This window comes from Equus asinus, chromosome 11 (genome assembly GCF_041296235.1).
Source record: "Equus asinus isolate D_3611 breed Donkey chromosome 11, EquAss-T2T_v2, whole genome shotgun sequence".
Taxonomy (NCBI): Eukaryota; Metazoa; Chordata; class Mammalia; order Perissodactyla; family Equidae; genus Equus; species Equus asinus.
In genome coordinates this window covers 32022585-32049143 of record NC_091800.1, presented here as the reverse complement: position 1 = coordinate 32049143, position 26559 = coordinate 32022585, and the positions used below count along the sequence as shown (strand labels likewise).

General features: G+C 36.2%; 1 protein-coding gene across 8 annotated transcripts in view; it reads left to right on the top strand.

The window, feature by feature from the left end:
- Positions 1–26559, top strand: part of DGKH (diacylglycerol kinase eta) — a 182818-nt gene that overhangs the window by 130206 nt on the left and 26053 nt on the right. For all 8 annotated transcript variants that reach the window (XM_070480850.1, XM_070480851.1, XM_070480847.1 and 5 more), the window contains 10 exons: positions 538–811; positions 1603–1713; positions 6009–6134; positions 12496–12613; positions 13631–13741; positions 13882–13978; positions 21297–21404; positions 23211–23324; positions 23574–23708; positions 24899–25062. In XM_070480850.1, the coding sequence (XP_070336951.1) occupies positions 538–811; positions 1603–1713; positions 6009–6134; positions 12496–12613; positions 13631–13741; positions 13882–13978; positions 21297–21404; positions 23211–23324; positions 23574–23708; positions 24899–25062 (1358 nt within the window). The remainder of the gene's footprint in view (positions 1–537; positions 812–1602; positions 1714–6008; positions 6135–12495; positions 12614–13630; positions 13742–13881; positions 13979–21296; positions 21405–23210; positions 23325–23573; positions 23709–24898; positions 25063–26559) is intronic.

Genomic DNA, 26559 nt, shown 5'->3' with positions numbered 1-26559 from the left:
GGTTTAGGATGTTCAAAATGGTGCCATAAGTTGATTACATAAAAAAAGAGTTTATGCAATGTTTTGTATAATGTATAGCAAGTTTTGTATAATGTATAAATTTTTTGTGTAATCTATCACTTTATAGTAAAATGTTTGATTACATAAAAAAAGAGTTTATGCAATGTTTTGTATAATGTATAGCAAGTTTTGTATAATGTATAAATTTTTTGTGTAATCTATCACTTTATAGTAAAATGTTTGTTGCTTTCTTTTAAAGAGAAATAGCTATACAAAGATTATAAAGATTTTCACCCATGAAATGAAGTCTTAATGGTTCTGGAAGTATAAATCAATAAATTTACATAATAATTGTGCTATTTTTAAAAAATTATAAATTATTTAATTCACAAGCTAAGTATAATTTATAATAGATAGCCAATAAATGGTAAACTTCAATATAGACATCTTTCCTCTAGTATCAGAAACTATTAATTTAAATCGTCATTTTCCATCTCCACTAAATGGAGACTCATTACTATATTTTTGTTTTCTTAGTGTTCAGTCCTAAATGAGAAGCTTGAACAGCTGCTCCAGGCTTTGCACACAGATTCCCAGGCTGCTCCTGTCCCGGGAGGCCTCAGTCCTGTCATTGTAGAAGAAGATCCTGTGGAATCTTCCAGCGAAGAATCCTTGTGTGAAAGCAGGGAACAGCTTTTATATGACACTACAAAACCTTCCTCCCAGAAAGCGGTCAGACCAAAGGAAATAATGTTGCGGGCAAACAGTTTAAAGAAAGCGGTGAGGCAAGTCATTGAAGAAGCCGGAAAAGGTACACATGAACAAAACCAGCCTTTGAAGAAGTTAGCAGTGTTCCTATTGCAAGCACAACGGAATTTTCGTGTTAGTCAGGCTGGATGCACTTAGAAAACTTTTTTCAGACAAGATGTAAGATAAAGCCCGTAGAATGAAATTTGTACTTAGTACTATTTATTGTTTTAGTAGCAGGGATCAGCATATTATTGATACGTAAAATAAAATCTCGGAGATAAAGTACACTGAAAACATTGAAATAAAATTGGAAATTAAGTAATATTTCTAAAATTCTCCATATTTTTTACTTAATTGGAATCTGGGTTGAATTCTTAAAGAAAATGAAACCTGTAAACTATTTGGGAAGTATTTTCTTAATGTTTATTTCTTAAATGTTTATGTTGCTTTTTAAAGAGTTTATAAAAGTTCCACCTATATTTTAATTGTTGTATTAATGTAATATATATACTCTTAGAATTTTAGTAGTAGACAAAATGTTAACTTTAATATCAATAATATTCAAAAACCCTTTACAGGTTGTAACTTGTAACTGGACTTGTATCTCATTCTCTAAAATTCTTATATTTTTTTCTTCTGATAAAAATATAATTTTGACAATTGTAAATATTTAATTTTATAATCTCTAGTGCTTACAGACATCACTCCTACATTTATTGCCAATTAGTGTTTATTTGTGAATATGGAATTTCTTTTGGTTTATGTTTCAATTTTCCTTTCCTAAGCATTTATTAATATTTACAGATTTTAGTTTTACTTGTCCAAACATACTTCTCTTCTTATTACTTAAAGTTATGGATGACCAGACAGTTCACCCCTGTGAACCAGTTAATCAGTCATTCGATTACGATAGTACAGAAACAGATGAATCTAAAGATGATGATGCAAAAGAGTCGTTAACTGGTAAGAAAATTATAGTAAAATTATTGTGGAATTAAGTAAAATATAATTCTTCCGTTTTTGAAAGGCTTTTCAGTTTGAAATAAACTATTTGTATTTTTATTTTTAACAAGGCTTTTCAGAAGTTAAAGCTTAGATATTCATGAACACTAAAATAATAAAGGTAACAGACTATTGTTTATTAGTCTCACATTCTTTTTTTATCATATAATCTGGAGATCATCATAATAAGCTAAGGATTATGGAATGAAACATGGCTAAATATCTTAATTTTCCTGAAGAAAGAAGGAAGAAACACCTAAATCAGCAAATTTTTTTTTCTTTTTGGCTGAGGAAGATTTGCCCAGAGCTAACATTCACTGCCAGTCTTCTTTTTATATGTGAGCTGCCGCCACAGCATGGCCAGTGAGAGATGGGGGAGTGTAGGTCTGTGTCCAGGAACCGAACCCAGGCCACTGAAGCAGAGCGTGCCAAGCTTAACCACTAGGCCACTGGGGCTCGCCCCTAAATCAGCAAATAGTAACCTCTTTTAGCCCACAGAAACCTTTGAGAATTATATGAAAGCCCCACATGTATAAAATTTGGCATTTAAATAACGTAGAAGTCCATTGAGTTATATTGACCAGCCTAGATAGTTGATAATTCTTATCACTAAATTAATCTTTAAAATCATAGGACAGGGGCCGGCCTTGTGGTGCAGCGGTTAAGTGCACGTGTTCCGCTTTGGCAGCCTGGGGTTCACTGGTTTGGATCCCAGGTGTGGACGTGGCACCACTTGTCAAGCCATGCTGTGGTAGATGTCCCACATATAAAGTAGAGGAGGATGGGCATGGATGTTAGCTCAGGGCCAGTCTTCCTTAGCAAAAAGAGGAGGATTGGCAGCAGATGTTAGCTCAGGGGTAATCTTCCTCAAAAAAAAAAATCATATGACATCTGGTTACAGTCCTATCTCTACTGAATTTATTTTTGCCAGAAAATTAGTATGTGGTTGCTTGAAGAATATTAATGATTTCTCTACCTTTTAGGTTTTAATTGAAGATGAATTTACACTTTTAATATTTCATATTGTATAAGGGAAAATTTCTAATTTATTAGAATAAATCAAAGCAAATATTAAAATATTAATGAAGATGAGAAGATAATATGAAAATAATTACATAGTACAAATGAAAAATCAGTGCTATTATATCAGAGCTGTTTGCAATCACTAAATTTTTGCTTTTCTTTCATTACATATAAACTTGGGCACATTACCCAAGTTGTCTGTGGTTTCCTCATTCGTAAAATGGGGATAATAATGTACCTACTCACTGTGGAGGTTAAATGAGTTAATGTACGTCAAGTGCCTAGAATAGTGTCTGGTACCTAGTGCCGTAAAGGAGTGTTTGCTGTCATCATCCTGTCATCATCATTATCATTGCTACTACTGCCACGGCTGCTGCTACTGATTACATTAACTTTGAAAGAATAATCCTTAATTATCTTTAAAATTTTAGAACCTTTGAAATTAAACCATATAGACCTCACATGTCTGGTGTACAGCCAATGCACGCATATTCCACAACCTTAGCCCTTTTAGACTTTATATGTACCTGTTCCAGCACACAGCCCAATTCTATCACCTGAGGCTTTTAGACCTTAGATGTCTCTGTTGCAGCATATAATCTAATACAGGCATATTTTATAACCCTCTTGACAGATGGGCATTGAGCCTTTGGACGACTCCCTTTCAATGCATCACACTTACGGTCAGCTAATTTCTAACAATTAGGTTAGAAAGTTTTTCTTTTTATTGAGCTTTATATTTTCTTCTTTAAATTTGTACTCATGACTACAGTTATTATTTATAAAGTTTTATGTATGATAATGTTGACAGTAACACCTACTGGCATTTGTGTAGTGCTTTATGGTTAGTTTAAAAGCAATTTCACACACATTATTTCATAGTATTGAAGATGATTCTGCCATGTGGCAGCCTTAAATGATACTGAAAACAGTTTTCATGGCATCATACTTCTTCCCACACTTTATATCTTCTTTTCCAGATTCTCTCTTCTAAATTCCTCTACCCATCTTTAACGTGAAGACTTCAAACTTTTTGTTTTTTTGGTTATACCCATGTGGGCTATATGATGACCCATTAAAATAGCATGCCCCATTTTGAACAAAATTCTCCAGATATTTTTGTAGTGTAATACACACTGATACACATACACTGCTCATTCTGGACATTTCTGATGTGATAAAGACTACCTGAGATTTCTCTTTTGCCTTGAAATATTATATAGTAGTACTATATAAAGCTGGTCTCCTCCTCCTGTTTTTGTGCAAGTGATTTTTTTAAACTAATTGTAGTAGTTTACACTCATCCCTTTGAACTTGTATCTTTTTGATTTGGACCTATCATTGCTTCTTGTCAAAATCTTTTGAAGCTCGAGTCTATCATCTCAAGTTTACTTCACCTGGAATTAGATAAGCAGACCTTCTATATTTTCATCCATTAAAAAATGTTGACTCAAGCAGGGCTGACAGTGGTGTCCTCACAGCATGTTGCTTGATAATTCCCCCTAAGATAATGGGGGGCTCTCTTCAGAGGACTGGTTTTTCAGCACTCATTGCTAATGGTTTTCCAACCAGCTACCTTCTCACCTTATTATACTCTCATGAACTTGACACTTCACTGTGGTCTGCGAAGGAAACTAAAAGATACAGATATAGAGCTATAGATATTGATATGGAAGTAGACATAGATTATACAAGTCTTTAATGGCACAATATTTGATCTTATTTTTTGGCTACTAATCCAATTTAGTGGGAATCAGTAGCAAGAGAAGTGTTTCTGCATTATACAATCCTTAGTTTTTGAAGCACATTCATTAAATTATGGAATAATTTATATGTCTGAGATGTACAAATAACACTATATTGATATGATCAATGAGATGTTATGTTTAAAAAGAACCATTAAACATTAATTTGGTTACCTGCAATAGAACATCAATCTTAGTCACTAGGATGTTCTCTGCTTTTTATCAAAGATGAATATCAAAAGGTTGTTTTTATTAGAAATTAGCTCCAGGGCTCCCATCTGTCAGAAAAAAGGATGGCTGGTCTGCTGCTTTTCTTTTAGTGTAACTGGACTGTTTTTGAACAAAGAGAGTGTAAGATTAATACAGTTAGTCTTAAGGAGAGTAAAGATAATTAAGTTTTATACTATTTTTAAATTGAGTTTGAGGATTACTGTTTTTTTAAACAGCTGCCAATAGCTCCTAAATTAGTTAAAGGTACTATTTGCTCTCCATTAAATTGTCCCAGTTTAGGTAGAATTAAATCTCTCTTTTTGTTGTTTGTTTTGAGAGTAATTCTGTTTTTTAATAATTTTAAAATGTATTGAGGTTTTACAAGAATATAAGAAAACTGTTTGGGGCAAATCATTGTTTTGAATAAATAATTGAGAAGTGCAGGAAAAGGATATTGGTTTCATTTTTTAAAAGAATGCTATTTTTCAAGGCCTGGCCCAGTGACGTGCAGTGGTTAAGTTCGCAGGTTCCACTTCAGTGGCCCGGGGTTCGCCGGTTTGGATCCCAGGTGCAGACCTACACACCGCTTGTCAAGCTATGCTGTGGCAGGCATCCCACATATAAAGTAGAGGAAGATGGGCACAGATGTTAGCTCAGGGCCAGTCTTCCTCAGCAAAAAGAGGAGGACTGGCGGCAGATGTTAGCTCAGGGCTAATCTTCCTCAAAAACAAACACACAAACAAAAAACTGTTTTTCCTTCCATTTATAGAATAAAATGTTAACTCAATTTTTATGTATTAGCTCTGGGAATTATATTAGTTAAATTCGATCATTCACCCAACATGTATGAGAAAAGGATTGCATTGGTAAAATACGTTAAAACACATATGTTACATTTTCAAAAATCAATCAGGCTTCGAAATTTCTTTTTATCTTTAAATATGGATTGATCATATTCAACTTATGAGTATTAGTAACTGTTAATTATGGTAGATATCTGTTTCCTAATGATCTCCATCTATTTGAAATAAGAGATCAAGACATCTACCTCTTGGTCTGTGGCAGATTCCTTCCATATAGTAAGTCTAATACTACAATCCCAATTCTAAAAAAATGAAAACAAAATGGTAAGAGAATAGGTAAACACAATATAATAGTTTCAGTTCCACTGATTGATTTAAACATGTATTAAATTGTTTTATGTCTTGAATTTGTAGAGGCTTGCTTTGTTTACGACTTAATCATTACTTCTTTTTAATCTGAACTTTTTGCCAACAGTGAAAACTGCACCTCGGTCTCCAGATGGCCGGGCAAGTCGTTCCCAAACTGACTCTGGCCCTGGACCAGCCGTGGCAGCCAGCAAAGAAAACCTCCCTGTGCTCAATACCAGAATAATCTGCCCAGGTAGTACAGATTCTGAAACATGGTGTATTTTTAAATATTTCTGTATAAGTCCTCATTTCCATATAGAAAATGTGTTCTTAAAGATAAATGTTCTTTTGGGAGAATGTTCTGGGCACTCTTATTGACCAGAATCCAAATCCTTAGACTTTTGTGTGTATAAGAATTGTCTAGGAAGTATTAAAATGCATGTTTCTGAGCCCTGCCCTGAGAAGTTTTGATTGAGTAGTTCTAGAGTGGAGCCCAGGAATCTGCATTTATTAAGTACTCAAGGTGATCTCTGATCCTCTACTCTGCTACTTTTTAAGTATCTCTGCAGCTTTCCTTTTAGTTTTTAGGCCACCAGTCTTTCTATAGTTACTTTTAGACTAGTAATAGTGCTGCATTTTGGAACCTCTGAGGCATCTACTCCAGCCCTGGTAAGATAAATTTACCTTGAGATTAGGTTAGTACTAGTGGAAACCAAACGACTTGCGTGGCAGGGGAGGGAGGAAAATACAGATGTCTCAGAGGCCTCCTTAAGTACCAGTGGTTTGACTTGGTGAAGACTCCCAGATTCATTCCAGAGTAGATTGGAACCCAAATTATACCCTGATAATCAGCCTCTCCTACAAGTTCTTTTTAAAGGTGAATCACAATTCAATAATATCAATTGGAGACTTTAGTATCCCACTTTCCATAGTGGATAGAACAACTAGACAGAAATCACCAAGGGAATAGAAGGTTTGAAAAACATAAAACAAGTAGACCTAACAGATGCCTTTAGAACACTCCACCTAACAACAGCAGAATACGCATTCTTCTCAAGTGCATATAGAACATTCTCCAGGATAGACCACGAATTAGGCCATAAAACAGTTCTCAATAAATTTAAAAGGATTGAAATTATACAGACTATGATCTCCAACCACAATGGAATAAAATTAGAAATCAGTAACAGAGGGAAATTTGGAAAATGTGCAAATATGCGGAAACGTGGATCAAAGAAAAAAATCACAAGAGAAATTAAAGAATACTTTGATATGAACAGAAACAAACATCCACCATACCAAAAATTATTTGGTGCAGCTAAAACAGTGCTTAGAGTGAACTTTATAGCTATAAATGCCTATGTTTAAAAAGTAGAATGATCTCTAAAACCTAACTCTCCACCTTGATAAACTGAAAAAAGAAGAGCAAACTAAATCCAAAGCAAGCAGTAGGAAGGAAACAATAAAAATTGGAGTGGAAATAAATGAAATAGAGAATAGAAAACAATAGAGACAGTCAATGAAACCAGAAGTTGGTTCTGTGAACAGTTTAACAAAATTAACAAACCTTTAGCTAGACTGACCAAGGAAATAAGAGAAGATTCAAATTACTGAAGTCAGTAATGAAAGAGGAGACATCGCTATGGACTTTACAGAAATACAAAGAACTGTTTGGGAAAACTATAAAATATTGCATGTCAACAGATTATATAACCTGGATGAAATGGACAAACTCCCAGAAACATGCAAACTACCAAAACTGATTCAAGAAGAAATAGAAACTCCAGTGGGACCCATAACAAGTAAAGAGATTGAATTAGTAATCAAAAAACTTCCTACAAAGAAAAGCCCAGGCCCCGATTGCTTCACTAGTGAATTCTACCAAATGTTTAAAGAGAAATTAACACCAACCCTTCACAGACTCTTCTAGAAACTAGATGAGGAAGAAACACTTTCCAACTCATTCTGTGAGGTCAGTAGTACTCTGATACCCAAACTAGTCAAAGACATCACAAGAAAACCGCGGACCAATATCCTTCATGAATATCCACACAAAAATCCTCCCCAAAAATACCAGCTAACTGAATCCAACAACATATAAAAAGAATTATATATTGTGACTAAGTGAGTATTATCTCAGTAACGCAAGCTTGATTCAACCTATGAAAATCAATCAATGTAATATACATATTAATACAATAAAGGACAAAAACAAAATCATCTCAATAGATACAGAAAAAGCATTTAAAAAGTTCAACACCCTTTGGTGGTAAAAACAAACTAGGAATTTCTTCAAAAAGAAAGGAACTTCTTCAACTTGACAAAAGACATCTATGAAAAGCCTGCAGCTCACATCGTATTTAATAGTGAAAGGCTGAAAGCTTTCTCCCTGAGATTAGGAACAAGACAAAGGTGTCTACTCTGGCCACTTCCTTTCAATGTTGTACTAGAAAATCTAGCTTGGGCAGTTAGGCAAAATAAAAAGAATTATAAGGCATCCAAATTAGAAAGGAGGAAGTAAAACTGTCTTTCTTCACAGATTGACCTTGAATATAGAAAATCCTAAGGAATACCTACAGACACACAAACACACAATTAGAGCTAATAAACAAGAAGAACAAGGCTGCAGGATAAAAGATCAATATACAAAAAGTAATTGTATTTATATACACTAGTAATAAATAATCTGAACATGAAATTAAGAAAATAATTTACGTGTCAAAAATAACAAAAAAAGGAATAAATTTTACCAAGAAAGTGAAAGATTAGAACACTGAAAACTACAAAATATTGCTGAAAAAAATTAAAGAAGGCCTAACTGAAGGGAAAGGCATCTGTGTTCATGGATTAAAAGACAGTGTTATTAGGATGGTGGCTCTCCTTAAATTGAGCTGTAGATTCTACACAATCCCTATCAAAATCCCGCCTGCCTTTTCTGCAGAAGTTGGCAAACTGATCTTGAAGTTCACATGGGAATACAGAGGACCAAGAATAGCCAAAAAATCTTGGAAAGGAAGAACAAAGTTGAAGGACATATACTTCCCAATTTCAAAATTTACTGCAAAGCTACAGTAATCAAAACTGCATGGTACTGGCATAAGAGTAGCCATATAGATCAATGGAATAACATTGTAAGTCCAGAAATAAACTCATATTTATCGTCGATTGATTTTCAACAAACGTGCTAAGACAGTTATTCAATCGGGAAAGAATAGTCTTTTCAATCAGTGGTACTGGGACAACTAGATATTTAAGGGAAAATATTAATGCAAAGAATTAAGTTGGACTCCTACCTCACATCATATATAAAAATTAACTCATCATAGATAAAAAACTTAAATGTAAGAGGTAAAAATATAAAACTATAAAAAAACAACATAGACATAAATGTTTGTATCCTTGGATTAGGCAGTGGTTTCTTAGATATGACACCAGAAGCACAAGCAACAAAAGAAAAAAGATACATTGGACTTCATTAAAATTAAAGATTTTTGTGATTCAAAGGGCACTCTCTAGAAAGTGAGATGACAATCCACAGGATAGGAGAAAGTATTTGCAGATAATACATCTGATAATGGACTAGTATCCAGAATATATAAAAACCTCTTAAATGTGTGGGGTTTTTTTTTGCTGAGGAAGATTCGTCCTGAGCTAACATCTGTTGCCAATCTTCCTCTTTTTGCTTGAGGCAGATTCGCCCTGAGCAAACCTCTGCGCCAGTCGTCCTCTGTTTTCTAAGTGGATCGCTACCACAGCTGGGCCGCCGCCGAGTGGCGTAGGTCCGCACCTGGGCTGCTGAAGCAGAGCACGCAAACTTAACCGTTAGGCCATGGGGCTGGCCCCAAGACCTCTTAAAATTTAACAATAAAAAGACAAATATACTAATCTAAAAACGGGCAAAGGGGGGCTGGCCCAGTGGCTGAGTGGTTAAAGTTCTGTGCACCCCGCTTCGGCTGCCCAGGTTCAGAGGTTCAGATTCCGGGTGCAGACTTACTCCACTCATCAGCCATGCTGTGGAGGCATCCCACATACAAAGTAGGGGAGGACTGGCACAGATGTTAGCTCAGAGCTAATCTTTCTCCAACAAAAAAAAAGCCCCCCAAAACAAAAGGAAGGTTGGCGATGGATGTTAGCTCAGGGTGAATCTTCCTCACCAAAAAAAAAAAAAGGGCAAAGAATCTGAGTAGGCAGTTTTCCAAAAAGGTATACAAATGACCAATAAGCGCATGAAGAGATGCTCACCATGATTAGTCATCAGGGAAATGCAAATCAAAACAACAATCAGATACCACTTCACCCTATTGGGATGGCTATGGTAAAAAAAAAAGATAATAACAAATATTGACTAGATTATGGAGAAATTGGAACTTTCTTATATTGCTAGTTAAAATGTAAAATAGTGTAGCCATTTTGAAGAACAGTTTGGCAGTTCCTCAAGGAGTTAAACACAGAGTTAACATATAACTCAGAAATCCGACTACTGGTGTATACCCATGAGAACTGAAAATATATGTCTGTACAAAAACTTGTTCACAACTGTTTATAAAAAGGTTATTCATAATAGCTAAAAGGTAGGAACAACCCAAATGTCCATCAAGTGGATATTATTTATGGTATATCCATACGGTGGAATATTATTCAGCCACTAAAAAGAATGAAGCGCTGATAGATGCTACAACGTGATTACCCTTGAAAACATTATGCCAAGTGAAAGAAGCTTGACAGAAAAAGCCACATTTTATATCATTTCATTTATATGAAATGTCCAGACCAGTCAAATCCATAAAGAGAAAGTAGTTTAATGGTTTCCAGGGTCTGGGGAGAGGGAGGAATGGAAAATGACTGCTAACGGGTGTGATGTTTCTTTTGGGGGGTAATAAAAAAAGTTCTAAACTTAGATGGTAGTGATTGTTGCACAACTTTGTGCTTATACAACAAACAACTGAATTATACACTTTAAAAGGGTGTATTTTACGGTATGTGAATTAATGTTGCAATGAAAATATTAAAGTAAAAAAAGTCCAGTACTTGCTTGGTCTGGAGGTCCAGACGTTCATGTCTAGAGGTCATGTCTCTATTCAGATCTAGAACTATGGGATAACCTTTCTGGGCTGAAGTTGTAAACATGGCTAACCTGAAAATATTTTAGAAAATATACTTTTCTGTGGGGCATCTGGAGAAAGACTTTTCATGTCTGCAAACTGTCCTTTCCTCAGAACAATTGTTTTGTTCTTTTATTTTCTTAGACATAAAGGAAGTTGGCATAATAAAGTATGCCATAGCATATTCAAACTGTGTAATTAAATGACAGAATAAAATTCATCTTGATTATTTGATGATTAGCCAAACTGCAGTAGCTGAAATAATGAATAATACTCTTCTAAGAAGAGCACTTGTTGAGGAAAGGAATGTTGGCCAAAGAAAGAACTTTTTTCCTACTTTCCTAGTGTTTCTCAGTTGTGTGCCATGTTTTTCTTCATTATTCTTTGCCTTTTGTTTGTTTGATCCTTGAGGTCCCTATTACTTTGTCTTGTCTCCAGACATTAGTGTTTTTAACTTTTTTCCTACTTTCCTAGTGTTTCTCAGTTGCGTGCCATGTTTTTCTTCATTATTCTTTGCCTTTTGTTTGTTTGATCCTTGAGGTCCCTATTACTTTGTCTTGTCTCCAGACATTAGTGTTTTTAGCCTTAATATTGGGATGGGGAGATCATAAAATTCATTAGCTTTGAATACATAACCAGTCAATGGAAAGCATGTTGAAATAAATTTGAAGTTTTGCATATTTAGAGGTAAGATAGAGGCTTCATATTTTTATATTCAATCCTCTATTCTAAAATTTATTAATAGCTGCATTTAATATTTTACTACTTATTGTTGGCACCAACACTTTTTCACCTTAGTACATCTGTTAACATTTTTAATTGAGTATTCTTATCCATGGTTGGAGCGTATGGAAGTGGTAACTCCATGACATTTTGGGTAATTCAGCCTTTACTGTAAATTCCTTACAGACTTAATACTTTATTTGCTATAACAAAGGAAGTAATATTTATTTGTTGAAGTTATAGAATCATTGGGATGGTAAATGAGAAACTGTCACAAAAAGACTCCTATTTACGTCCTCATCTGCTTCCTTTTTTATGACAACATGTAGATCCTAAGAAGCATCCAAAACCTGTATTTACCAATGTCATAGTTTTTTGGTTTTGTTTTTTTTTTTTTTTTGCTGAGGAAGATTCACCTTGTACTAACATCTACTGCCAGTCTTCCTTTTTTTTGGCTTGAGGAAGATTAGCCCTGAGCTAACATCTGTGCCAATCTTCCTCCACTTTGTATGTGGGACGCCACCACAGCATGGCTGGTGAGTGATGTAGGTCTGTGCCCAGGATCCAAACCCATAAACCCCGGCCACTGAGGCGGAGCACGTGGAACTTTAACCACTCGGCCACGGGGCCAGCCCCCCATAGTTCATGGTTTTGATTAATGGGAGGAGTAGCCACTGAAAACCATGCTTTGGAAGCAGGATGTTTGAGATTTGGCCTGAAAACAATGGACTGGCTCTTTCTGTTTTTTTATTAACATGTGATCTTGTATGTATTTATTTTTCTGGTCAGGTTTAAGAGCAGGACTAGCTGCCTCAATTGCTGGGAGTTCTATTATCAACAAAATGTTACTGGCAAATATTGATCCTTTTGGTGCAACGCCATTTATTGACCCAGATCCAGATTCAATGTAAGAAAATACTTTTGCAAATACTTTGTTTTGGCTGTTATTGTTTCTGTTTTGTACTAACGGTAACATTTTAAATGTATTACAATAATTATGGTTCCATATACAAAAAGGGTCATCGGAAAATTTCAGAAGTGGATAATGATGAGTATGTTGACCCATTTGAGGTACAGTGGTTTTCATGATCTCTTGCTGAGGTGGGTCCCTTCCAGCCTGTAGTCTGTGACAACAACCGTATGGTGAAGTGAGGCACAGCTCTACTCACTTTCTCCTGGAATGTTTTATTCACTGATGCCTTCATATCCATATTTTTGCTATTCCCTTCACCTCCTTTCTTCTCAGTTTTGCCAAATCTGTCATCTTTCCACGCCCAGCTTCTGAGTTTACTTATTTCAGGCAGCTTCTGGCCCACATTGATCTCTTCCCTTTTTAAAACTCCTAAAATAATTTTGACGGTTCAAGATAAACTTCCTTTTTCTTCCGTGTTCAATTTTGCTTTTGTTGTATCTCATTTCTCTAAGGACAGGCCTCAAGGACAGGACTGTATTTTCAACTTTGTACTTTCCAAAGCACCTAGAAGAATGGATTTGATCTAGTAGTTGTTTGCTGAATCCATATTTGTCTATTGATTAGAGTAGAAATGGAGGAGACTTTCTAACAATCAAAAAAAGGAGAGCATTGTTAGTACCTGACTGCAAGCCCCTCCGCACATCTGTGTAGTGAGGGGCTTAGGTAGGAGAGAGAACTAAGATTTTGTTACAATTATTAGAAAAGTATTACCGTGACTCTCTCTCCACTTTGCCTTGCCCACCATCCCTTTATGTCACTTGTGCCAAAATTATACATATGGACTAGGATTGTGCACATGGGGTATGAATAAGAAGTGATTCCTGCTAAGCTTTACTCTCTTTTGTAAGGAATAGAAGCTTAAATGGTGTGAAGTGCTATTTTGTGTACAAATTGTAATTATTATATATTAACCTGGAATTGACTTTTATGTACTTCTCCTTGTTATCATAGAGATGGATATTCAGAAAAATGTGTCATGAACAATTACTTTGGGATTGGATTAGATGCGAAAATTTCGTTAGAATTTAATAATAAGAGAGAAGAGCACCCTGAAAAATGCAGGTAATTTTGGTAATAGTAATAATGTTATTACGTGAAGGCAATTTTACTTTAATTTCATTTATTATCTCTTTTGCTTACTCTGCCTTTCAAGAGTAAATAAATAATAGTTACTGAAATTGCCTGCCAACGTTTATTTTCAGGAGCCGAACTAAAAACTTGATGTGGTATGGTGTCCTTGGAACCCGGGAGTTATTACAGAGATCGTACAAGAATTTAGAACAGAGGGTTCAACTTGAAGTAAGTTCCTCTTGAAGTAAATACATTTTGGATCATCTTACTTAGAAAAACAATTTCATTTGTGGAGCTAATTTGGTCTCAATTTCTCTTTATTAGTGATTAAACACTCAAGGGAAAAAATGAAAGTGATTATCAACTTTATTATAAAGGAGGTATAGACACTGGAAATGAGTGACACACATAGTTATCATTATCATTAGCTCCTGAGATATGGATGCTGCTGCAGAGTCATGGTGCCCCATGAAAAGGTGGAGCCGTGGAGTACATTTATAGAATAGGATTTTTAACAGACTTTCTCATTTACATTTCCAAATTCTGACCCAATTCTATAATGCTTAAAGTTTTACCCTATAAATAGCATTCATAGTAAATAGAATCTTTTAAGTGTATTTTTTGTTCCAATTATTTCTAACAACAAATTAGTAAAAGCAAAAGAGATTTTGATCTTTTAAATTTGTTAGTATTTTTTACTAATTTAAGTACGAAATTAAGGACAGCAAAATTGATTTAATCTCCGATAACAGAAAAAAAGAAGTTTGGGCTCATGGCTCTGAAAAGTCTACTAATTTCTGTGAATTTCATTGTCTTTCACCCTTGGTTCAGGGCTCACTGTTTATGCTCATAGGCATGTCTTTCCTTTGTTGTTAGTCCTGTCCAGTTGATCAACTCCTAGTGGCCCTCTGAACAGTGGAGCGGAACCCTGCTGGATCCTTTTGTGCCATCCTTTCACCTTCTGGTGCTATATCAGACAATCCATTGCTATTCATAGGGTTTCATGGCCAGTGTTTTTGGAGGTGGGTGGCCAGGTCCTTCTTGCTAGTCTGTCTTAGTCTGGAAGCTCTGCTGAAACCTGTCCACTATGAGTGACCTTGCTGGTATTTGAAATACTGGCGGCATAGCTTTCCACATCCCAGCAACACGCAGCCACCCCAGTATGACAACTGGTAGATGGGCGGTGTGGTTCTCTCACTAGAAATGAACCTGGGCTGTGGTGCGAGAGTGCTGAATCTTAACCACTCGACCACCAGGGCTGGCTGTGTTTTTCCTATCTTGTATCTTTTTATAACCAGACATTTTTAATTAAGGTATATCCTACATACAGAAAAGTGTTCAAATCTTAAGTCCAAAGATCAATGAATTAAACTGAGCGTTATTGTTTTAGGTGTTATCTTAGCACTGGAATGTGGACTAAAGAGGTGCCTGGCTCATTCATTATCAACTAAATGTCCTAGTAAAAGTAAACCTCTTATACCTTCCTCTCTAGAACACAACTACATGATCAGCTGCTTTGATTTATCATTGCTTATAAATTTAAGATCAGTGTTACTGGCTGAAAAGGTGCAAAATCAGGGAAGTTCACACCTCATTAACACTGTCTTTGACAGCCCCATCCCCAGGTCAACTTGGCTTCTCGCCGATGTATTGTATAGTAATCATTTATTTTTCTGTCTATGTCACCTTGCCCCAGTGGGCCATACTCCTCTTAAGGACAGGTAGGAAATTGTATTCATCTTTGTAAACTCATGTGTTACACAATACCTAGACCTGTCTCGAGGGGGAAACAGACAGGCAAATTATCATTTTACCATAATTTGGTAAGTACTGAGATCAAGCCCCATAGCTGGCCATCTTTAAGATTTAGGGAACTATCTGGAATCAAAATGGCTGGATTGCCTTTGTTCCTAGAAGAGTGTTGAGCTCTTCAGAAATAGTCTTTCTAGCCTTTTCTACGGGTAGTCCAAATTCTGAACAAGACTATCTTAAGTACATAGCTACTTCTTACTCTCCATTTAACAGCAGTTCTTAACCCTTTTTGAGCTATGGCATTTCCTTTGGCATTCTGGTGAAACCATGGACGCCTCAGTTAGTCTATCTAAGGGTTTATCAATTTTATCTTTTTGAAAAACTGCCTCTTAGCTTGGTTAATATTTTCTATTTTTCTATTCTCTATTTCATTTATCTCTGCTCTAATCTTTATTAGTTTCTTTCTTCTTCTAACTTTGGGCTCAATTTGTTCTTTTTTTTTTCTAGTTCCTTAAGGCATAGAGTTAGGTTGTTTATCTGGGACCTTTCTTCCTTCTTGATGTTGACGTTTATTGCTATGAAATTCCCTCTTAGAACTGCTTTTGCTGCATCCCATATATTATTGTATGTTGACAGTTTTTTTCTTGCAGTATTTTGAATATGTCATCCTATTCTCTTCTGGCCTGAAATGTTTCTGTTGAGAAATCTACCCGTAGTCTTATGGGGGTTCCCTTGTATGTAACTTCTCTCTTTTCTCATGCTGCAGTCTTTGTCTTTGACTTTTGACAGTTTAATTGTAATATGTCTTGGTGTTGCTGTATTTGGTTTCAGCCTATTTTGGGTCTTTTGGGTCTCACGGATGTGGATGTCCATTTCTTTCCCCAGTTTTGGGAAGTTTTCAGCCGTTATTGCTTTAAATATACTTTCTGTCCCTTTCTTTTTTCCTTCTGCAATGCCTGTAATGTGAATATTGTTGCTTTTCATTGTGTCACACAAGTCTCATAGGCCTTCTTCACTCTTCTTTTATTTTTTCTTTTTGCTTCTCTGATTTGATGATTGCTAATGTCCTATTCTCTACATCACTGATTCTTCTACTTGGTCTAGTCATCTGCTTTTGAAACTTTCTATTGAATTCTTCAGTTCATTTATTGCCAGCCCTAGGGTCTGGTTTCCACACACCCAGGTAAGGAGCTGAGTCACAGCCCCACCTGCTGTGAAGAGTGTCTCCCAGCCACATCTGATCAGAGGGGCTGGTGGGAACACCTGGAAGCTGTGTAGCTTAGCAACACTCCAGCCAAGAGGTGAGCTGGCAGAACTGATGCCTCCAGAGCAAAGCCAGTGCTGGGAGTAGAGTGTTTTGCAATCATCTAGTAAGCCTGACCAGAGAATCCAGGCAACCACAGAGGCCATTCTACAACCTTCACTTGGGTAGGGAACCAAGCCAGTAGTCCTATCCAACTGTTCTCAGCCAGTGGCACACCCCTGCATCCGTGACCTCAGAGCTTGAACAATTGCCTTGCCCCCAAATACACCATAACAGTAGCCACCTGCCCAAGGACATTACCAGTAGACATGCCTAGAAACACAAATTGAGCTGACTCGTGAAGATGTGTCTCTGCCAAAGCAAACCTGTAAAGTCTGGAAGAGGAACTTGATTACTCAAATGCAGAATACCAATGTAGGGAATAAAGGATCATGAAAAACCGAGTAAATGTAACACCAAATGAAACTAATAAAGCTCTAATAACTGATCTTAAAGAAATGGAGATTTATGAACTGTCAGACAAAAATTCAGAATAATCGTCTTAAAGAAGTTTAGTGTGGGGCTGGCCTGGTACTGTAATGGAGCGAGATCAGAGTTGGGACTCCCACAAAGTGACCCACAATGCTGGGGGCATGTTGGTTTTACCCTCTGGGTTCTCTTTTCCCACTAGAGGCACCGGAAGCTCAGGGGACACTTCTCTGCACGTGGTGCTGTGCTGGCCTAGGGGGAGGGGCAATGCCGTCACTGTGTAGCCACTTCTCTTAGCCTTCTAGTGCGTCTGTCTTGGTCTCTGTGTTGCAGGGTGGGAGCTTCAGCCTCACCCCTGGGTTCTAGGATTCTCTCAGATGTCTTGTTCTTGAATAGTTGTTCTTATGAGGGGAGGGAGTGAAATCAGGAACAACCTACGTGGCCATCTTGGTGTCGTCACTCTCCCAACTAAATATTTTTTAATTGTTATAGAGTGCTATATGTGTTTCTTTAGTGCCACATAAAATAACAAAAATCTAATGGCATATATAGTAAATATCAAAAATTTTGATGTAATGATGAACATAAATGATATTGCAAGATGCCTGAAACATCTAATGTAATGTAACACAAAAACGTCTGTTTTTCTGTTGGTAATGAAGTCATAGGTATTGTCAAAATGTGCTTTGTTACCTACGTTTACGATTGGATACAATGCTAAATTTCAGAGGTTAGTGGACAGAAGAGATACAGACTGGCATGAGAGTTAACAGATTCTTGAATCTACACATAGACCGCTGGTTTCTGAACTTTAGGTTAAGAGACCTTGATATAGAAGTTTATGTCAAATGATAAAAAGGGAAATAAAATCAGTAAAACAAGATAAATGAAAACATGTTAATATATATAAAAAGGTAAAGTAGAAAAAGTAGAGAATTCTTTATCATAGTTAAAAACAAACAAATCACCTGTTACTCCTGAGGGCTATGGAAGGCCCATTGTCTAAAACTTCATTTCCCTGATGCTGGATCACTTGGGATAAAGGTGGAAAAGAGAGACCCAAGACTTGGGACACTGCCCAGAAAGATCCCTTGAAAGACAGTGCCAGTACTTGGCAAAAAAACTCAACTTTTTCTCAGAGAAGTTTCCTTTCCCTGTTGTATTGTATAGAAGAAAGACAATCTGAGTTCATGTCTTGACTTTGAATTGGTGCGGAACAAAGACTTTGACCTTAGTTTCCCCATCTGTGAAATGGATAAGTAATGCTTTCATGCAAGATCATAGTTCAGTGAGTCAATGCATAAGAAATCACAGTGGAAATTGAAAAGAACTATACAGATATAAACGGTTTCTCAAGCCACGTCAACTGTGAATCTGATGTGTGCCCAGGTTTCAGAACCATTGAGTGACATTTATAATCCTCTTTATAATCATGGGAATGCCAGAAATTAAGATTGACATCATAACATCAAATTTTGCTACTTTTAGAGTAGAAACACCTTTGATCTATGAGTATAAAAATTTCATTAACATTTCAAGCTCTTTTCTTAAGAAGTGTGACTTTTTTGCTCATAATATACCTAATTTACACATGTCAAGTAGTGTGTTTTACTTTTTAAGTGAAATAATGATTATATGCTATTTTGAGTCCTTTAGGTACTAAGATACATGAAGTAAAAACAACTTTTAAAAAACAATGTTTATCTGTCGTCTATAATGAAATACATAATAAAGAACAAATAGTTAATTCACATTTTTTTATTCTAAATATTCTCATAAGCAGATAATGGATATTTTCATAATCTGTTTATACCCTTTCTAAGACTCTAAATTTAGTTTATTGTATAATAGTAATTTCTGTCTTTGTTTCATTTACTTTAATAACTGGGTATAACTACTTTTTAAATCACCTTATAATAAAGTTTACTGAATGCTTTCTACATATTGCCTTTAATTCTTAAAGTTTGTGAGGTAATTGTTATCATGCTTTATGAGGCAGGTATTATTATTCAGTTTGGAGGAGTAAAGTCACCTGCCCACGATCAAACAGTTAATACCTGGAGGAGCCAAAATTTCAACTTCAGTGTTTTTTCACCGTAAAACATTAATTTGTAATTATGACTGAAGAAAGAAATTTGCTGGCATCCTACTACGTGTTTTAGGTGCTTTCCTATCCCTTCCTTATTGGCCACACTATGGACTAGGCATTATTAGCCCATTTTACAGGTGAGCAAAATGAAGCTCTGAAAGTTTAAGGGACTCACACAAAGAATAAGTGACAGAATTCAAAACAGATCCACTGGACCGCACTGCCCAGTGAAAGGGGCAGAAAGCTGATACTAATCAGAAAAAAAGTATAACGGCAATTCTCCAGCATTTGGCCACATCATGAACCACAAGTGGAAATGTGGAAAGACAGAGAAGATTATAAAAGAATGTAGCACTTCTCAAGTTTTTCCTGATTATAAGAGAAATTGTTGAGTCAGGTGACCTTAATATATTGAATCTCTGCTTCTTACATTTTTCCTAGGAGACTCTATGAAATGGATATTAAGCACCTAACTCTGGGTGTTTTGCTTCAGGTGTATATGTTAATTCAGCAACAGACATGGAACTTCCTTCTGAAAATGTTGACCATTTTTCATAGTATGTTTGCAAGTAGTGTTTCTCTTTATAAAATCTTTAAGACTGCTCTGAATTGGTTTTTAAATACTTCTTTTATATTTACAGAGATAGCATTTTTCTGTTTCCTTAAAGTTAGTCATATGATTTGAAACAGCTTATGATAAAGCACACAGAGATATCTGTTCAATTTATTGGGTTCAGAAAAAGTTTATTTTTCTGCTAAATACTTAATGTTCATTCATTGAATGAACACTCATGGAGCAGCAGCTAGGTGCCAGGAATGGCCCTAGGTGCTGGATACAGCATGCATCTTTGAATGTGTTTTCACGAAAAGGAAAAGAAAGGAATTGTAAAAGATGCCTATGGGTGTAAACCAAGTATAAATTATCCTCAGTTATTTAAAATGATGGAAAAATGAATCCAAACTGGCTTCTCATTTGTTCTAAATGTTGAAGATAATTTTGATTGGGCAGTAAAATGCAATTTTTGTAAAGTTATGTTAATTATTTTTTGATTTGAGAATTATTTAATGAAAATATAACATCTGTTTTAAGTATGACATCTGCAAGCTCTTCACTTAAAATGAAGGCTTAAACCTTCTACTCAGTAAGAATTTATTCCCGTGGCAAATACAATTACTTCACCAACCGTGGGATTTCTTTTTTCATTTATGTGGTAATTAGATTGTTATTTAAGTGATTAATTAGAAGGCATGGAGTGCTTCCTGACATGCATGTTTTCTTCTTAAAGAACTTGGTTTTGAGTTTAGCCGGTCCCCCAGTTGGTTACAGACACAGGCGAAGTTCCAGGAGTTGTGAAAGGCACTAGATGAGGTAGTCAGGACCGAGAGTCACCCTCAAAGAGGCTCCTTTATAAAGGATGCTTAAAATAAGTACAAAGATGGCTATTATACAAATGAGAATATCATAAGTGATCTAAAAAGGACTCAAGGAGGTGTACTGCTTGATCTTGGAGGAAAAAAAGAGATAAAACATTTTTAAAAATTTGATCTTCTGTAACAACTTCTGCTGTAGTTGTTTATACTTTTTAAATTTTTTTTTTTTTTTTTTTTTTTTTTTTGCTGAGGAAGATTCTCCCTGAGCTAACATCCACTGCCAATCTTCCTCTTTTTGTTTGTGAGCTGCCACCACACCATGGCCACTGACAGATGAGTGGTGTAGGTCCATACCCAGGAACCGAACCCAGGCTGTCAAAGCGGAGCATGCCAAATTTAACCACTAGGCCACTGGGTCTGGCTCTGTACTTTTTAAATGAAAAAAAAAAATTAGGTAAAGGTAATGTGTAGGAATGTATTTATAGGAGAGCAAGCATTACCAACAGACTTTCCTCCACCATCCTTTGTCTTTGGTGTTCTAGTGTCTTCCACACTAGTGGTTTTGCTCTTCTTATCTAACCTCTAAGCTTTTGACCTTACAGTGTGATGGGCAGTATATTCCTCTCCCCAGCCTGCAAGGAATAGCAGTGTTGAACATTCCCAGCTATGCCGGAGGCACTAACTTTTGGGGTGGAACTAAAGAGGACGATGTAAGTATTTCCTTGCCCTTTCCAGCTTCTAGAGGCTGCCCACATTTCTGGGCTCATGGCCCTTCCTCCGTCTTCAAAGCCAACAAAGGCGGGTTGAGTCCTTCTCATGTTGCATCACTCTGATCTCTTCTGCCTCCCTCTTCCACTTTTGATGACCTTTGTGATTACATTGGGCCCATTCAGGTCATCGAGGATAATCTCCCCATCTCACGGTCCTTAATTTAATCATATCTGCAAAGTCTGTTTTGCCCTGTAAGGTAACATTCACAGGCTCCTGGGATGAGCACGTGGACATTTTGGGGGCAGGGAGGGGGACATATTCTGGCCTACCAAAATACCTTTCTGTACTTTTAATTTTCTAAATTTATGTGTATATTATTTTTATTTTTAGAAATGTCAAAAAGGGCTCATTTGGCCATTAAAGTTTGTCCATTTCTATTTTCTTTGTATCCTTTCCTATATTAAAAAAAAACACACAACCTAACCAATGTAATTGTTCTAAAAATAATAAAATACAAAAGAGAACACAATTATTAAAGTAAATCTAACAATAAAAATGAGAAGTGTTATTGTGATCTTTATTTGAAGAGTCACATACATTGACAGGCCCTTTGACTTGAGGCTTTTGAAAGGATTGTTCCCACTGGCCCATTTTCTCAGGGCTCTTAAATGAGCAGGCAGGCATTAAAGTATAGAATAAATTGGAAAGTATTTGTAATTTTCGTGATATGAATATATTCCAATCCTATTAGAGTATAAAAACTCACATTAGCAGTCAGTTTTTTGTCAGCCTATCACTACTCTTAAATATTTTCAGGGGAAGACATCAGTGAGATTAAGATAAATAAAGCTGTCTTTTGAATACCTACCGGGTAGTCAGACGGTGTTCTGAGATCTTCACATTCGTAATTTAATACCTACAGTTTTTATCTAAATTTTGCCAATGAAGAAACTGACTCGAAGTTTACACAGTAAGTAGCAGAGACAGGATTTCAAACCAGGCAGTCTGATCACAGAAATGATAAGAAATCATCAGTGTGTGCCAATGCGTGTCCTGATATTTTCAGTGCAGGTTTTAATTAGTATACTACTTTATACTGAATAATTTTTTCAGAGGCATGATTATTTATGATACGGTAAAAGAGGCAATACAGCTGAAATTTAAAATTTTGGGTTAAATTAATTTTGTGAAAATGCATTTAGCGTCGAAGCAAAGTAAGCCTATATGATTTTTATCCTTTGAGGTTTCTATTTCCATATTCTCAAATGCTCTAAAAAGTTGTTACGTTAAGATGTAAAGCACATATACATACTGCTTGTTACACCTTGAAAGATTTCCCGTACAACGTACCAGGTGAACTGGAGCAGAAGTTGCATCTCCATTAGCCTTAACCTTATGAAATCCATGTGATCTTTCGAATTTTTCACATTTCCTGAGATTATACACATCATTTTATCAAGACGTCTAAGTTCTGTATGCACAGACATTTAATACATTTTATACCGAGATGAATTCTTTGGAAATATAATAGTTCACTAATCCTAAGAGTGCTTTATGAGGGGCATGAATGTTATATCCACGTGGGTTTTAAAACCTTTTTTATTATGTTTATTTATTTTAAGCTATCCACAGTGATTATTTTGTCCATGGACTAGCACTTCCTAATAATATATACTTAATTTTCTGCTTCCTATTTTTATAGATTTTTTAAAAAATATGTGTATTGCAGTTTACATTGCTCGATGTGCCGGTTTACTTGAGCCTCAACTTTATTAGTGAAAGTATAATGTAGTTTTTCCTTTCAGATATTTGCTGCACCATCATTTGATGACAAGATCCTAGAAGTCGTTGCTATATTTGATAGCATGCAAATGGCTGTTTCAAGGGTTATTAAGCTGCAGCATCATCGAATAGCTCAGGTTTGTTTCTCAGATCAAACCTGACTTCACTACTTGGGCCACTGGGGAAGCCTTTCCAAATGACTCCTACAGTGTATATTCGTCCATAAAGTACAGACTTCCTTGTCGTGTCAGTTGTTAATATGTCATCCTAAGTGGAAAAGCATAGCATTCCACCCCACAGACTGGGCTAAAAGTCAAGCTTGAATGCAGATTGAGTGTCAGTTTCTCAGGATGATTCGTACTCTAAAATGACTCGTTTTCTTTCAGTGCCGTACAGTGAAAATCACTATATTTGGTGATGAGGGAGTCCCGGTGCAGGTGGATGGTGAAGCATGGGTTCAGCCTCCAGGGATTATCAAAATTGTGCACAAAAACAGAGCTCAGATGCTAACAAGGGACAGGGTATGTAACAAAAATATTTTTCCAGATTTTTATCAAGCCTTTCCAAAAAACTCACAAATTTTTATGAAAAATAGAAACCAAGGAAAGAGATTTAAATTCGCTCTTAAATCTGACATTTAAGTCATTGTGGTTTTAAATATGAACAAATATTTATTTAGTTTTTAAAAAAATAAGTAGTCTTTATTTTTAAGTTTTTTTAGGTTTAAAGAAAAAGTGAGCAGAGAATACAGAGAATTCTAATTCTGTTCCCACATACCTCCTCACCTTTCCAGTGAACACATAAATTTCCTTATAATGTTCTCCTCACCATCTTGCATTAATGTGCACATTTATTACAGTTGATGAGTCAATACTGATACATTATAACTAACTAAAGTTGTAGTTTATGTTACTGTTTGTGTTATACATTCTATGTGTTTTGACAAATGTATAATCACTTGTATCCACCATTACAGTATCACAGAGAATAGTTTCCCTGCCCTAAAAATTCCTTGTGCTCCACGTTTCTATCCCTCCCTCCCTTACCCCAACCCCTGGCAACCACTGATCTTTTTACTATCTCCATCGTTTTGCCTTTTCCAGAATATGTATTTTTAATTAAGGTCACACGCATAACAAACAAGACTGCCAATGTTCCTCCTATGTATTATACATATAATAGTAAAGATTGAAGCATAAATTGAAGCTATCTGTTTTTTTTAAGATTGACACCTGAGCTAACATCTGTTGCCAATCTTTCTGTGTTTTTTTGTCTTTTTCTCCGCAAACCCTGCAGTACATAGTTGTATATTCTAGTTGTAGGTCCTTCTAGTTTTGCTATGTGGGACGCTGCCTCAGCATGGCTTGATGAGCGGTGCTAGGTCCACGCCCAGGATCCAAACAGGCAAAACCCTGGGCTGCTGAAGCAGAGTGCACGAACTTACCCACTCGGCCCTGGGGCAGACCCCTGAAGCTATTTTTTTTTAACTTTTCAGTGATATATTCATCATCATCAATGACACTACTTTTTACTTGTTGTGATACACTGGAAAATGTTAAAATATCTTTTTTGTACTTATGGTTTAGTTCATGCGGTGTTAGAATAGGAAAAAAGCAATAGTGATTTGAAAGTCATTCATATAATATCTAAATACACATTTGGGCCTCAGAGTTCTAAAGTAACAATTCCTTGTAATATTGATGTCAAATAGGCTTTTGAAAGCACTCTGAAATCTTGGGAAGATAAACAGAAGTGTGATGCTGGTAAACCAGTTCTTCGAACCCATTTGTACATCCAACATGCCGTTGACTTGGCAACAGAGGAGGTGTCGCAGATGCAGCTCTGCTCCCAGGCCGCGGAGGAGCTCATCACCAGGTATGGTGGTCCTGCTGGCTTTTGGGCTGTGAGAAGTCTGGTGTTGACCAGGTTTGTTTTTTTAATTTTAATACATCATCGGTTTGCGATATCTAAAAGAGATAATTTTACTCTCTCCATTTACTGCCTTATTTATGCCTCAGCAATTATGGCTCTCCTTCATCAGATCCTCTCCAACACATGCATCTGCACACCTGTGTTCTCTACAGAACAGATCTTGGATTTCCTGAAACACAGTGGAGAGCTTGCCTACTTACCATACCACACAGTACTCTTTCCCTCATTGTTTGTTTCCTCAGTTTACACATAATCTTTACACTATGCCGTTCACTATGCTGCCTTGTAATTATTAATTAAATGTTTATGGAATGTAGAAAGAAATATAAACATTAACCCTGCTCCCAAGGAGGCTTGGAGGGTGGTGATGGGTGGCAAGAGTCCAAGAATTAGTTTCTGACAGACTTATCACAGAGATTGCAAGACCATACAGATTAATTTTAGTAGACAGAAATGGAGGAGATAAAAAACACAAGTTCTATGAGTGTAAAACAGATGAAAGTCACTATGACCAGGAGTAGGCTTCAGAGGGGAGGAGAGGCCACAGACAAGTGTCGTATCTCCTCTTCACCTAAATCTTATCTACAAAATGAGGATAGTAAGAGCTACGCTCTGAGGTCACTGTGAAGGTTGCTTGAGTAAAGCACTTTACCACCAGGTAGAGTGCTTATTAGCACATCCTATCTGACATATTTAGTGTTCCCTGCATGGTAGCTATTTTATCTTCCCACACCTTCATCTGGTCACTGATAAAAATGTTGAAAAAGAAAAGAAGGCAGACAAAGCTCAGTGGTACTAGGGGCTAACTTCCTCCTTCCCCTCCCTCTCCTCACCATCTGCTCCCCCTCTCCCATTCCTCATTCTCCTCTCTAAATATGTGTTAGGTACCTAGAATGTACTAGATGTTAGAGATATAGGAGAAAAGATTTACGCTCCCTACTGCTGGGGACCAACATTCAGAATTAGAATGAAGTATGATAAGTGCAAGATACTGGGTAACTTAGAAGAAAGGTAAGGGAAAATGAATATTTAGTCAACTAAATCCACATAACTGCATTATTGTACATCTCAGCTTCTTATCCACAGAGATATTAGTTTTAGGGAGAATACATTTCTTTTAGATAGTACTATGAACAACTTCTATGGACTCCAATTTATAAGGGTTTTTTTTTCTTTTTTCCAAGCTTTGTTGAGGTATATTGACAAGTAAAAATTATATATCTTTAAGGTGTACTTGTGATGATTTGATATACGTATACATTGTAAAATGGTTACCACAATCAAGCTAATAAATATATTATGGAAAATAGTATGGAGTTTCCTCAAAAAATTAAGAACAGAACTACAGCATTTTCTTGAAACCAGAATATACTCTCTTGAAGCCAGAATATTTCCTATATTATCATCCAGTCAACCAACCAAATAACCTTATCCAAAAAA